Source organism: Dunckerocampus dactyliophorus, chromosome 9, assembly GCF_027744805.1.
Source record: "Dunckerocampus dactyliophorus isolate RoL2022-P2 chromosome 9, RoL_Ddac_1.1, whole genome shotgun sequence".
NCBI classification, from domain to species: Eukaryota; Metazoa; Chordata; class Actinopteri; order Syngnathiformes; family Syngnathidae; genus Dunckerocampus; species Dunckerocampus dactyliophorus.
In genome coordinates, this window is record NC_072827.1 from 10,829,593 (window position 1) to 10,845,374 (window position 15,782).

The 15,782-nt window shown below is 38.7% G+C and overlaps 1 protein-coding gene across 2 annotated transcripts in view; it reads right to left on the minus strand.

Moving 5' to 3' along the window:
- Window positions 1–15,782, minus strand: part of LOC129187512 (receptor tyrosine-protein kinase erbB-4-like) — a 357,011-nt gene that overhangs the window by 169,492 nt on the left and 171,737 nt on the right. For both annotated transcript variants that reach the window (XM_054786945.1, XM_054786944.1), the window contains exon 2: window positions 8,128–8,279. In XM_054786945.1, the coding sequence (XP_054642920.1) occupies window positions 8,128–8,279 (152 nt within the window). The remainder of the gene's footprint in view (window positions 1–8,127; window positions 8,280–15,782) is intronic.

A 15,782-nucleotide genomic window follows, 5' to 3' on the forward strand; every position in this document is an offset into this window, starting at 1 on the left:
AATATTTAGCAAAAATATGGCATCAATTGCAGCTGTTAATACAAGCTAGATCCAATTCCATGGGCTTAATTTTCAAATCATCATTTTGGTAAACATGACTGTTTTTTAAATACATGAATGAAAAACCATTGCAGTAAATCACTGGCTTAACACTAGAAGTCCCAGGGTCTTCTTACTCCTGCTACCATGCCTAGAGGACAGCCAAAAGGCGGTGTGGTTTAAAATTAACACCTCAGTGGCCTACAATTGCCCACCTTCGTTTTGTAAATGCACCTAAGTGACATCAAAAACGTATGTGTTTCCACCCTGCTTTGCATTAACCTTATTGATGAAATTTGAGTGCTAACTTTGATAGATACCCTTTGAAAATTGTCAAACCATCAACAATTTTAATTACATTATCTGGATCAAATAAAGTAGAAGTAATGATCAAGATCAACGTCCAATCTCACCTACCAAACAATGGGAGTGCAACCCTATATTTTATTCATATTGAAGACTCTGAGTAAGCGGTAAATAATTCAATTCATGTATTCTTCGCTTTGGATTCCAGGTGGATTCATTTGATCGCATCATTGCTCTGCTGCCCAGGTAAGCTACTCATGTACCTTCTAGACCTGCATTCATGCCTAACATTGCTGCCAGAATTAAGTTAATTTAATGTTATTTCCCCTCAAGTAACATTATCTGCTGCTGTTCACTAGTGCACTTGGTTTCATCTGCAACACTGTGATAGCGAGATCAAGGGAAGGGTGACGTTCACTTAATTGGCGCTGAAAGTGCCATACAAAAAGAATACAACCTAAGTGGGGTCTATTCTCAAGCTGCATCACTTATTCATCCAAATGAGTAGAGAGAATAGAGTTTCCAGTATGCAATACAATTTTTATTTCAGTTCTGCTCCGACAATGATTTCGGTATTAAAAAATAATCAACCACCAACCACCCTGTTTGAGTACAATAATAAGCCAGGATGCACTGTGCTACACAGGGCTACCGGTTATGTCGATGGATTACATTTGCCATCTGTTTGATTCAAAGTAAAGTCAAATGTAATCATTGAAAGACACAAACCGAAAATGAAGGACAACGTGACAAATAACTGCATGACTTCGTGTTAGCAGATTTGAAAAAATTCACTCCTCAGAGTCAACGACAGACATACCCTATCAAAATTAATGACTGACTGAATGATTAGAAAGAATGAATGCTCCCACCACCACCCAAACACTTTCTAAGGCTCAAAAAGAGCCAGGACTGCCTCATTCAACGTCTAAATGGCAGAAGACCACGAACAAATGTTGGTCTTCTATGACAGTGGGTTTCAAATAGCAGTAAAGAGTGTTGTCGCCACCTGTAGGAGCCACCTAGGCAACACCTTGACAATAAAAGCGAAAGATTAAGACCCACGACCTGCGGCCAGTATTGTTCACTAAAATCTCGAAAACTACTACTTCTTTGCCACATTCCTGTGTCATTTCCTGCCAAAAGAAGAAGCCATTCATCAAAAGACAATCAACCTTAACTTAGCATTTGGCTAAGCCGCTAGGGTATGAATCATTTGGCAATAACAGAAGAGTTTAGATTATTATTTATTTTTTTTATACAAACATACATCTGCTAAGGTCTATCTGCTGCATATATTAGTAAGGCCAGTGCAGCTCTTAAATTTTAGCATCATTTCGTTGTTTGAAAGAAACAGATCCCCGATGATCCACACTCCATTTAGAGTTCATGGAGAAAGGAATAGGAATGGAATGGGGCCACAACATATTGTGCTTGTAAATGCTAAACACGCTACACCTGGATGAAATGGAACAATAATGTTTGACCTGATTATTTTTTCTTACATTCTGTGGAAAACCTACTGCAGATATTAAATATGACTACTATATATAAGATAACGCAGCAATTTATTCACAACTAGTGGGGCCCAGCGTACTGGCACCGGCCTGATCATTGCATTAATACTCAGAAAAATCACCTTTACTAATGTTTGCAAGCAATGACAAATAATCGAATGGGACCGTGGCTCCCTCCTGACACCAGCAAGAGAAAAGAGAAGAAACATGCATATTTCATATTCACAGATCTGTTTTTTTTAGCACGAGAGAAAGTGACAAGTGGAGAAAAAAAAACACACACCCGAGTGTGTTTTTACCATCTTTGTTGTCCTCTTCATCACATTTGAAAATAAATGAATGTCAATAGAAAATGCGGACCTGGATAAAACGTTTCATTTCTATTTGCTAAATTAATTCAAAATGAATTCATAATTAATTCATAGGCAAGCTCACTCTTGCAGACTACAGTAATCGCGCGTTTATGGCGGTTAAATGATTCCAGACCCAAATGTGATAAGTGAATTTCCGCGAAGTAGGATTCATGTTTTATAAATGGGATATTTTCATAGTTAGTGCATAGAAAACATGACAACAAACCTTCTAAATATGTTTTTTTATACAGAACTAACACCCAATATAACAGACTTAAATATGCATATGTTTTGACTAATAATAGCCCATATTCAACCATGAAATAGCATGATTTATTAATTCATATACTTTTGAAAAAACATGATAGAGTTAAGCCGCAAAATTCAAACAGCAAATTCCTGAGGGACGACTGTCAAATCTTGGCTTTTGTACGCCCCAGTTTTAGCGGTTTTGTTTTAATAAAAAACAAAAAATAAAACGACATTCTGCAAGATATCCATGTAGGATTAAATATTTCAATATTTCATCACACGCCTAATTGACATCCCACCTTTCAGTTTAGACCCTGCAGCCTTTATTTGCATTAAATAATTATTGAAGTGCATGCAAAAACTAATTTGAAAGTTTAAATTAGGGGAAATACTTTTGACTTTGACTTTTAGTACAGTTTTACTTTGCATTTAGTATTTGTTTTTTTATGTCATACAGCTCCACAGAGTTTTCTGAAGGCGTCTCAATCCACACAAAACTGTTGATCAGGAGACTGCTGGAATAGACTGCAAAGCTCCAAGGACATGCACGTACGCATACACATTACAATCCAACCTCGGTTTCGTATGATTGGGTTTTTGTCCGAAATTTTCACCAAGATTTTGCCTGTTTTTGTACACTGTCTCTGTTTTTGTACATTATTGGACATACATTGTTTTCTGCATGTAAACTTATAATTATTCTCTATGAAATGCATTTTGTTTACATTGTTTATACTGTGGGTCTGGAACGGATTAATTGGATTTACATTATTTCCTATGAGAAAAATTGCCTCGGTTTTCGTATGATTTAGTTTTGGTCAAACCTTTTGAAACTAATTAATAACAAAAAAAACTGAGGTACCACAGTATTGCAAAAAAGAAAAAACATGGGTTAAAGCCTCAGTACAGCAATGTTATTAATCACAGTGAGAGTGTTGATTCATCTCCTGTAGAGGTAGTTTGGAAGATGGACTCTGTTTACTGGTAAAAGCTGTTTGGGGTGGTAGAGGGGGGCAGCCATCCATCTTTGGGATATCTTTAAAAAAGGAGCCCAGGCATCAGTTTCAGTCACCTCCAAGAAACAGCGAGTATGCGCATCGCTTCACATTAGCTTACTTCTCCTCTCAAAGGCAAAGTCTTGCCCTCCCTGGGGAGCCGTGTTATTACTTTTTGTGTAATAATAATAATAACATTTCCTAAAGATATACTGCTCCCTGCCCCCTTGCTCCCTTGTCGCCTGGCACCCTCGCTTCTTAATTAGCATGTTCAATTAACCCATGTTAATTTCCCACTATGAAAAGGTGCAGCAACTTTGCGAGGTGGCGCCACAGGGAGCCGTTCTGCAAATGAATGGTGCATCTATAGGAAACAGGCAGGTGTGTAGTGGATTGTTTTCTTTTAAGCTAAACCTGCCAGAACAGGATTGCTACAATTTGTCGGGATCACTTTGGATTTCAGAACAATGTCTCCATAGGGAATAACCGATGATGAAGGTCTAATGTGCTGCACACAAAAATACCTTCAGCCAGTAAATTAACAAAGATATGACTTAAAACCCAGTAAGGGACGCAAAATGAAAAGTCGAGGTGCACTCAAAATGTGCATATTTTTTAAAAAAACATAACTGTACAATCTTAAGTTCATGAAAACCAGTGGCAAAAAAAAACCTTGCGCTCATAGAACAATCATGTCAGTGATAACAATCGTGATGATTGGACACCAAATGATTTTTAGACATCAATACATAATTAACGTTTTATTCACATGGAGGAATTGGGCTCCATAACTATAGCCAAGCTTCTTGCTTTGCAGCAAAACAGAAGGTGCACAAAGCACTTCCCTTGCTAATTAACATGCGTGACGGCGGAGGATACTAACGGTTATGATTGTTATTGGATTTCCAAAGTTCCTGTACTTGATCAATGTTATCTATGTAGCAAAAATTGTGTGCATATGTTGCAAACACACATCAATAATGACTTCAACTGAAAATCATTTTACAGGAAACTAAATTACAGCCACTTCATAAAACCAAGCCAAATAGCAAAACCTGTACTCCGAGTTAATCCTTGGTATACTTTCTGAGTTGCAAGACTTTAGAGGCATATTTTTGGTGAAAAATTAGGCATCAGGGGTGCTCAGCTTTAGAGGCTCGACTATACTGGCTTATGTAACATCTTGTTGCAATACGAAATGGTAAAATAGGCAAGCAGATAATTTTTGGTTTATTGTTGTTATGAACCGCATTGCTCCCTTCTGCCGTTGCCATTAAGCCTTTGTTAGTGGCTTAATGTTTGCACTAAATCATCCACCGTGCACGTCATTTCTTTCTTTTTTTGCATCACAGGAGTGCGTTCAGTCACAAAAGACCTCTGTGTATGTTCAAACTAAATACACCAAAGACACAGCAACCCTTTAACCAGATGCAAACAAATCGCATCTTAACTTGAAGTCGGGTTCCTAGGCCGCAAGCTGTGACACCGCATCTTGTCATGGTGGGGAACTGCCTTTACTGGTGGTTTACATAGTAATGCTAACCTAATAATGCAGTCAGCAGTTATAATGTACGACAATGGGAGTGCTGCAGTCCCCCAGATACACTTGAATCAAGTGCAGCTGCACAGCACAAAGCACTGAACGTGGTCAAGGATAATGCTCCTGAAAGGCTCAGGGCCAAGAGGTCAGCATGAGCAGCTGATTTCACCAAAACACTTCTTTTTTTTTCTTGCAAATATCATCACAATGACATCTGCTGCCTCCTCCAAATCTCTCATTACCACACTATTAACACTCCTGCCCTGAAGGGCTAGGGGCTGACATCACCCCACGCCGAGGTTGTATGTGTGTCCTTCAAAAGAAAATGCTGTGTTCAAGTGATAGATGATTCAGCATCAGCGCATATTGTAAATGGAGCTTGTACATTAGCACGTTGTGTTGTGTTAGGGTGAGAATTTTTCCTGTTTGCTTCTTTGGTCCTTGTAGTTCAATTTGCAAATGACAAGGGAATACTAAGAATTATTTTTTTTTCTCTACAATGTATGACTAACGCTGAAGCGTAAAATTATTTTCATTATAAGATTCTATCTTCTTGTCATGCAAAATGTGTTTAATACGCGTATAGGGCTTAAACCAGGATTGTGAACAAGTGAACAATGTCAGGAGGGTTCGAACATACATTCTTATGGGTGTCTCAATTAGTGGATTTTCATCAATCGCTGGTGGGTCCGGAACAGAATTTCCACGAAAATCGGGGATCTACCGTGCACTAATTCATAATAACAATTGTTACAATATAGTCATGAGCATTTTGTCCCTTAAAACAACTACACTTCCTTGGTCGAGTCACAATTGGAAAGGGTAAAAATACCTACCGAGTTAATAATAATTCCTCAGGAGCTAGCGTGTGTGTGTGTTTTTATTTACAAGTTGGAGAACAAACTAGTAATTATGGTTGTATAACTATGGTGTTTCCAAGCTGCATTCCAACCCACTGAGGTCTGTCATAAAAATTACCTCTTGAAATGGATTCAAACAAGCCGCATGAGCGCTAACAAGTGACACTGCCAACCTGGGAGTTGGACAGCTACTGACTACACACCAGATATTGCAGTTCATTCTGGAACGTGTCGTATCAGACTTAATTAAGAATTAAGATAGATGTTAGGAATAGAAAGTATTTGCAGTTCAAATACACGTCCATCATGCTTGTGCTTCTCAGGGAAAATTTTTAGAAAATAATGGTCATGAAGAATAATAAAATGCATTATCATTGCTACTATGACCAATGATATTTTTAAGGATGCTATGATGAAATATAGGGCTAAGATACAGTCATGCTGCTAAGCACCACAGTTTCCATATAATTGTTTTTTTTGGCAAAATGTTGCCTCGGTTTTCGTAAGCTGTCTTGATTATCGTACAATATTGCACGTAACGAACTGCTGTGTTTTTGTTACGTTGAATTTTGTGGTATTAGTAAAGATGTGGCCGGACTACTCCCAACACTGCTTGTTTATTCAGCCGTCTTGGATCACACAAATTTTGTGATACTTAGTTGGCACGGGATCCTGTAAGACATTAATTTTGCAAACTGAGAACATTACATACAAGTTTGTTTGCCAAATGAACAATAAGTTCCATCCTGGCGAAGAAAGAAGAACTCAAGGAATCTAATGTTGCGAATGGGGTAAAGAGATCGCAAACGATCAAAGATGTTGAGAAGAGTCTTCAATGAAGGTAACACAGATGTTCGGTGTTCATTTATCAGTTTGATTTGTCATTGATAATTATTTCACAATGGTTCCTGCATGTAATTATAATTACTATAATTATTGTCTATAACATGTATTTTTTGTTAACATTCTAGTTGTCTGAAACAGGTTAATTGGATTTATATTATTTCCTTGGGGAAACATTGTTTAAGTTTTTGTATGTTTTAGTTTTCGTCTGACTGTTTTGAATGAATTACTAAGAAAAAACGAAGTACCACTGCGCTTTCTTTATCTACACTGAAGCAAAAGTACCTAGTGGAGAAACTCTTGTTGGCAAGGACAGCGATCAGACATTATTTTGTAGCTGGTCACCAGGGCTGCGCAAATCTCAAGAGGGATTTTGGTCCGCCATTCTTTACAGATTTTTTCCCAAGCGGTTTTCAACGCTACCGTGTGGCAAAGCAAAGGTTGAGCTCCCTCCACAGGTTTTCAATGAGATTAAAGTTTCTGCATGGCCTAGTCTCTGCATTATATTTGTCTCCCGCCGTATTCCTGCACACTGTCGGTTATGCATTTTGGTGTATGTGACGAAGACCCCATCTACTTCCGTGACGAAGCGCCGCGGCCATCTTTTTTACGTTTGTGTTCCACAGCGGATAAAGACACACAGGCGACAGTGCGCAGGGATACGGCAGTGTTTCGTTTTTTTGAGATGGCATTTTCGTGATGCAAATGTATTAATCTTTGAACGCATTGTTTTGAAAAACTAAATTCTTTACTTAATTGTCCCCAGCAACTAAGCGGAACTACGTTCATCACAGAAATCTGACCAGAACTGGACTTAGGAGACCAAGTGGGGGGTAAGTCGCTGGTAATCGACTACAATGCTGATGGGGATACAACTTCATGTCAAAAAATCCAAACTATCCCTTTAATGTGCTTCTTCTTGAGCTGCTCCTTTGTTGTCTTGGTTTTGGGTTACTGTCATGCTGGAGGACCTATCCACGACCAGGCTCTAACCCAAGATTCTATGGTCCATGGCCCCTTTCATTGCCCCTCAGTGTGGTGAAGCCATCTTGTACCTTTACTACCAGATAAACATCCCCAAAGCCGAATGTTTCCCCCTCAATTTTGACAGTCTGGATGGTGTTCTTCCCGCCATATTCAGCAGTTCTACAGCTCGTGTATTGAAATTCATTTGATTGTGTGGGTGTTCTGGACGTGGTGGTCTGTGAGGCAGGAAGCACTTATCTGGTCACAAGGGTTCAAGCACTTAAGATGCAAGTAAGGCCTCTGCATTTCAGTTTTAGACAATTTCTACAACCAGATGGTGTTTGGATGTCTCGAAGATTACAGGGTATAGGAATCGCTGTATTCAAATACATTTGAGGCATTCTGCCATAAACAAACTTCTCAATAATTGACTTTGTCAGGAGTTATAGTCCTTACTCTGAGGAAAGTGAGGTCCCGACTGTGGTCAATGCTTGTGATCTCGAGGTTGCCCATTACGACTTCACAACTCTCGTAGTACTTCCTCAGGGTGCGATACTGCTGCTCCAGGTCTGACAGCGTACTCAGCTTGTTCTCTGTGCCAGCACATACTGAGAGACAAAGAAAGATAGGGCAGTGTTACAACAATTATATCATAGGTAGGGTTAGTCATGTCGGCCACTGTTGGGCGCTACATCAAGATCTGCTGTCTGAGAAGCAGGTTAGAGCTGCTGTAAACTTTAAATGAGATGAGATAAATAACAAAAATAAATTAAATGAGTTTCTTAGTAGCCGCACGGTGGTCTAGTGGTTAGCATGTTGGCCACACAGTCAGGAGATCAGGAAGACCTGGGTTTGAATCTCCGTTGGGCATCTCTGTGTGGAGTTTGCATGTTCTCCTCATGCGTGCGTGGGTTTACTCCGGGTACATTCCAAAAAAAACATGCATGTTAGGTTAATTGGCGACTCTAAATTGTCCATAGGTATGAATGTGAGTGTGAATGGTTGTTTGTCTATATGTGCCCTGCGATTGGCTGGCGACCAGTCCAGGGTGTACCCCGCCTCTCGCCCGAAGTCAGCTGGGATAGGTTCCAGCATACCCCGTGCCTCTAATGAGTATAAGCGGCATAGAAAATGCATGGATGGATGGAGTTTCTTAGTATATAAGCAGTCCATATTAGAGTAAAAATTAATCTAATTAATCTAATTAATCTGTTGTATGGAATGACAATGAAAGCAAGCTGTACGATCTGTTGTTTGACTAAAGTATTTTAAAGAAAAAAATGTGTTTAATATCCCACATAAATTCAAACTGCATGACTGATGTAATGTGAATATCACACATAACCTGTTTAGAGTAGACCACAATGGAATAGACTTTATTGTCATTCTTGCAGAAACACTGAAAATAAGTCGTGACTATGTTTAGCTGCATAGTTTAAGTAGAAACTATGCGCCACATTTTTTGAATAATTGATTTCTTGTCGAAAATGTTCTTGAAAAGTTTTCTTTCACGGAACGTTTGCATCAACATTAAGTTCCACCCATTCATCACTTGTAACTATTTTACATTGTTTTCTGAATGGAAAACTATAATTATTCTCTATAAAGTTCAATTTTTGTTAATATTTTTGGGTGTCTGGAACAGATTAATTGAATTTTTTTGTGGGGAAAAACGGCCTTAGTTTTTGTACTTTTCAGTTTCCGTTCGACCTTTTGGTGCAAATTATAACTAAAACCGAGGTACCACTGCTCAGTAATGCCTCGTTTATTGCAGTTAATTGGTTTCAGACCCGACCAAGATAAGTGAAGTTCCATAAAATGGGATTCCCTATTTATATTACATTACATTACATTATTATTATATAATTTTGTGGAATATTGTCGTAGTTAGAGCATAGAAAACCTGTTTACAACCTTCTAAATACGATTTTTAACATTATTAGAGTCCTCTGGACATTAAATAGCACACCTATAGTCACCTTTTCACTCATATTACCCAATATAGTAGACATAATAAGAGAAAATAAGACAATATAGACGATACCAGAGTAGAATACTACATATCATCGCGTCTTCTGAATGCCTTGTAGTTGTATTTTTGTTCATTTAGCCATTTTTTTTATACTTGAAAATGTTTAATGTAGGCAAAAAATGCATAACATTTGCTTTTTTAAACTAATATACCGTATTCAACCACAAAACAGGGATGATTAATATATATATATTTTAAAAATGTGATAGAGATAAGCCATAAAATTCACAATGCGGCCTGGCAAGGGATTACTGTATAGTGTATGAGTAAAGATAGCATATGAAAATACAGTAACATTGAAAATATTACAGGACAATGTCAATGTGGCATGTCCCAATGATATACTAAAGAGCTATGAACGTATTATAGTGTAATTAGTTAGAGTGCAGTGATAACTCTAACCAAGACTGTAACTTTTTCTTTGGCTCGTGTCAAGTGCTTTGATATTTCGGCAATGTTAAGCCCTAATTTGCGGCATCATCACAAAGATCAGGTATTTTTTCACCGTTGAGTGTCCATCTTCCGTAGAGAAAATGTTATTATAGTCCATTAAAATGTTTAGCATTGAGCATTTGAAAAAATGCATATTAAAATGTGTTACATTAATCCTTCAATTAACACATTCTATGACTACAAACACAATTGCTTTCAGAGCCCCATATCTATGTAGATAAAGTCCGAACGGTTCCGATGTGACCTGAATAATACCTGTATGAAGTGTGCCCGTGATTAGCTTGCTTGCACACAGCATAATGTGCTGCTCAAGAATGATATATGGCAGACTTGGGTGTTTTCAATAACAGTTGAAGGAAGCAGTGTGGGGGTAGGGGGCCATAAAGTGAGGATAGGTATAATAAACTGTTATTGCACCCTCGGGGCGGGCTACTGAGATCAGAGGAGGAGGGCATCTCGGCATGACGTCTGCAAAAAATGAACATTTTCCCCTCCTCGAGCACGCTTTCCGAAAGTCCGCTTGCTTTCGAAGACCCGGTCAGTCCGAGAACGTGTAATGAGTATATGATTTCTAATTACAATCCATGGAGTCTTACAATATAGCGCAGTATGAGTGGTGCTGACTGCCAAGTGAACCACGACAAAACCATCTGGGCCTATTTTGAGGACATGTGAACTGTTGCAGGTTTAATGCAAGGATCCCTCTTGTGAGATGTCACTGCATGTGTGTGCCGGTTGTAAATAGACCTCAGCGTGTCTAAACCGCCCCCCACATACACACACACACTCCCCCCCCACTGCATGATTGAATGTATTCGTCTCCTCCGCCGATATGTTACATGTGAGGCTTTACATCACTGGGAGGTTGCATAAAAAAGTCTGCACTCTTTGTACTGGTGACCTGCCTGTCAACATGGAGTATATAAAACACTGGTGCTGAGGAAAACTTCATATTTTTTAAAACCTCAGTCACTTCCAGAGAGGGAAATCTGATATCTGTTTGATTGATTTCACTCCTAGCACACTTAAAACAAAGAATGCCAGAAAGATTCATGTTTCATTGAGATATATATATATATATATATATATATAAAATATGTGATTTATTGCCCCCTTAGAGTCAACTGATTGAATTTGTTTGTAGGGAAATTTCATCGGAGATGTGATGGATTAGGGAAATGAGTCATAATAATTCAGGAGACTCCAATATATGTAACTAATGAGAAAATTATGGGCTTATGTGGAAATGCATATCTGCATCAATTTATTTGGCCTGAAATACAATTTAAATAATTCCTTTTTCTATCTGCAGCGCATTTATATGGCTTAGAGTTAGCTTTCTACTCATCTATTCAGCGTCTTTTGTTTTATTTTCTTCTAAAATGCAATAGAACTTATAAGGAAAACTGCACTGCACAACAACAATGCTCCATTTACATTAACCAAGCTACAGCAGAATTGTTATTATTATTATTAAAATTGTTGGGCTTCTAATGCTCACCCACACCACACCGGCTAGCGACTTCCTTCACCGTAGACTCACAATACCTCAGGCCACTACCGAAAGGCAACGCTACATATTGGAGCTGCCGCTACTGCTGCTGTGTTTTTGAGTGTGGAAAAGTTAACACTAGGTGTAGGCATTCGTTTCTGTGTCGCTATGTGAAATCAATGCGCCCTGGAAGGAAGTTCCAGAAATGCTTAAAAGGACCAAAATACGACAAAATACTGTAAATATTACATGTTATCATGAATGTGCCTGTTGCTACATGGTTACAGCATGGACATAAAATGATAAAACATTGTTGGACATTTTTTGGAGGTGTTTTAATAGCAGGCTTTCTAGGCGGAATAGGTGTGTCCCATTACATGCAGTAATGAGCTGCCTCTCTTTATCTGTTTTTATACCTTTAGAGCGCACAGAAAAGAGAGTCTCACATAAGGATTGCAGATGATTGGCAAAATTCCCAACAAAAGAGCATTTTTACTTTAAACATCAAAAACAATCTGTTCCGACACACTGGTCGTCCTCCAACTGTCACCAACAAAAAAAATTGTCACATTGTAACATTCTTAACCACATAAGAGTAAAAATAAGTGCACCACTCTTACTAATGATACATTAAGACGTCCTCTCAATTTACTGTGTTTACCGGACTGTAAGTTGCACTTTGTTCATAATTTGTTTGGTCCTATGAGTCGTAGTCGGGTATGATTTATATATCCAAGTGCATATATACTTTAACACTTTTTCAAATGTTTATCATACTGACTGTCATGAACCAAGGAGTGAGCATTGCCCGTCGACAGACTTCAGAAGAATTCAGTGATGTGGTATGAGATCGGGAGCACGGTGAACTTGCTTACCGGTAACTTGCTTGTTGGACTCAGTGATTTGTTATGTTCATTTGGCGTATTCAGCCTCCCAGGTATGTTCTCTATGCTATTGTGTAGCGGAATAATTGTTACGTTAACACACCAGGCAGCTATTCAGCCTGTTGTTCTGTGTGCTTTTGTGTAGTTCAATAACTGGTCTTTCCAGATTAAATGTCAGTTCTTGGTCTTGAACTTTGTGAAATTAGTTTTTCAATAAATGCGACTTACAGTCCATGGTGACTTCAATATGTTTTTGGGGTTTTTTTGCCTCGTCATGACACATTTCAATGCAACTTATAGTCCAGAGCGGCTTACAGGCCGGAAAATACAGGATCTGTGTGTGCAGGGCTGAGAGGTAGAGAAGCACGCAAAAGTGACACCTCTTTATCGTTGTTGTTTTCACACCCTCCCAACGATTTGATTTGAAACACAATTGAGAACCTGATAGTGTTTATTTATCTGCAAAAACCACTGCATTAGTTGCAGCATCCTTCAAACATGAATAAAGATGCTAACGAAGGGGTCGCCAACCCATTGATGGTGAACGACCCAACAAAAAGGTTGCTAGATTTTTCCCATTTTTGTAGGGTTTTTTTCTGTTTAATTTTAGTTCTACAATGTGCCGCCGGCCAATAAAAAAACAAGTCACATGTCGCAAATGAACCCTGGCCGGACTTTTGGACACCACTGCTTTTTGTTGAGCGTGTGATATCAACCCTGTCAGCAACTGCAACCATCGCCAAAATTGAGCTTCTTAGGTTCCTTCATCGCCAGCATTGACGCTTAAAGAGAGAAGGGGAGTGTTATTGCAGATGGAGCTAATCAATGCTAATGGATGCATTTAAAACGTTTGATTTTACTGCAAATCATCAGCCGTGTAACGTACGCTGCTGCCTCGACACAAGAGCATTATCCAGGTTTCACAGACTGAACTCGAAAGAGAAACCAGTGAAAACCACAAAATGCGTCCGTGGATGGCAGTGCAGCGTACAAGTGTACTCGACGCGTGTCCAGGGCGACGGAAGAAGGTCTACACTAATACTGAAAGTGCCCCTTGCCTCTTAAACCCCCGCACCCTATTCAAATTGCTTGCACTTTACGCTCCTTAACAACTTTAGCAGACTGGGTTCGGACACAATAACCCTGTCAACAAAACATTGTGCTGTTATTTAAACTCTACAAAGCGTCTGAGGCGTCTGAGTTTTAACGGCTTCTGCTTGACAAGGCTGAGGTAAAGGTCAGCCAAGAAAAAACAGTACCTGAGTGAGTTAAATCAACTTGCAAATGCCGTTTTGTGAGGTAAACACACTTAACAATTTAACAGAAATGGGTGAACAAGAGCGGAGCAAACTGACACATTGGCTTGCAAGCGTTTTCACAATTTTTCCAAAATAATAATAATAATAATAATAAAAAAATCTTCTAAGGTCAGAGCCATCCTGAGTCTAATAATGACAAGCAGATGAGCTGCTGTGACTAAGTGTGAGTTACAAGGCACTGACACTGATGCTAATCATGGCCCATCTTACTGTCCATCTGCTGAGCACTTTAATATGCATGCGAAACAATAACTAGCCGAGAGGCTGTCATAACTATTACACTCTGGCTTCTGGTGACCAGCCGACAATGTTGTCACTGCCTCCATATGGTCTGCCGTGAATTCACATTTATGCTTGATAGGTCTCATAACCTCCCCTGGGGAAATAATGCAAAGAGGAAATCTGCAGATGAATGAGGCTATGGCCACAATAATGCAGATATTTTCAAAAATGCACATTTCACCCACAAGAAAATGTCCATCAACATGAGTGGAGTTTAAGAAAAAAAAAACAAAAAACATCTGTCCACATAAAAACACATTCCCCTGGCTGTCGGGGCCAACCAAAAACTGCTGCAGGAAAGTCAATAAAACCCATAAGTCAATAACTTCCTGATGTGTTGTTAAATGAGGGTTAAACTCATGAGATAATGTCACACATCTCTTTTCACGCAAACCAAAAAACTTTGAGGCCAGAGTTTTTGATAGTCTAAAGTCAAAAACTAGTTTGCATGTAGACGAGAGGCCAAAACGCACAAATTTTTTTTTTTTAATTAATAATATAACAATGTTTACAATTCTTCCATCCAAAATAAAATGAAATACAAAAACAAGTAGGTTAATTTATCACATAATAATCACATCATAAACTATTTTTACTATTTTGGATAAAAGTCCTTAATAGACAATATGGCAAGTCTTTCTACCTTCATATTTGATGAACATGTTGGCCAAAATTTTGTCTTGCACACTGTCTCGGTTATCGTACAATATTGCGTGTTGTACTTTACCATTTGTCCTATTTTACACCCAAAACCAAATCTCACGATACTTAGTTTACACAATACAGTAGACGCCCCTACAACATAAATAATCCGTTCCGAGAACCTTTATGTTATGGAGTTTTTATGTTATACGAAGCATAAAATACATGTAAATAGCCTAATCCGTTCCAATATTTTCCCAAATTCACCCCTTTAACACTTCAAAATATTAAAGTCCACCAAATATGTTGGGAAAGTATAAGAAAACATTAGCATAAACATAGTAGAGTAACATTCCAATATATACATAAGATTACTGTAAATGAATAAAACTGGAAAAAAAACAAAAAAACAATCCTACCGTTCACGAGATGTCTTGACCAGGAGCGCAAGTGGAGGCAGGAAGGAGGAGGAGGACTAGCCTGAGTCAAAACTTGACTCAAAGAGTCTAAGAGTCAGCTGGTCTCACAGACAAACGCACACGCACTACACGATGATGCTGTGTGCAAAATTTTAATTTGTAACTTAACTTAATTTTTTAGGTTAGTTTAAGGGCGACTACGAAGAGGAAGGAGGTTGAAGGGACAAGCCTGTCTCTCACACAAACTCACGTACGTGCTGTATAACTCAGCCAATGAGATGAGAGTGTAGGCGGTGCCCCGAAAATCAGCCAATGAGAGCGTGATGCGTCAGAGGGCGTCACCAAGCGTTAGTCTGAACTTTCACCGACTTGAGGCATAAATAAAGTTGATTGAAAAAAAAAAAAGACTTGCACTGACATGACACTTTGTTATATGGAATTTCTTCTGTCAAACAAAGTAAAAACTTTACATAAATTCTTTATGTTCAGTGGAATTCATGTAAAAGGAGGTTTATGTTATGCGAGGTACTACTGTACTACGGTATCCTGTAAAGCACAGTCATTTGGCAAACTCAAACGAGATTGTGA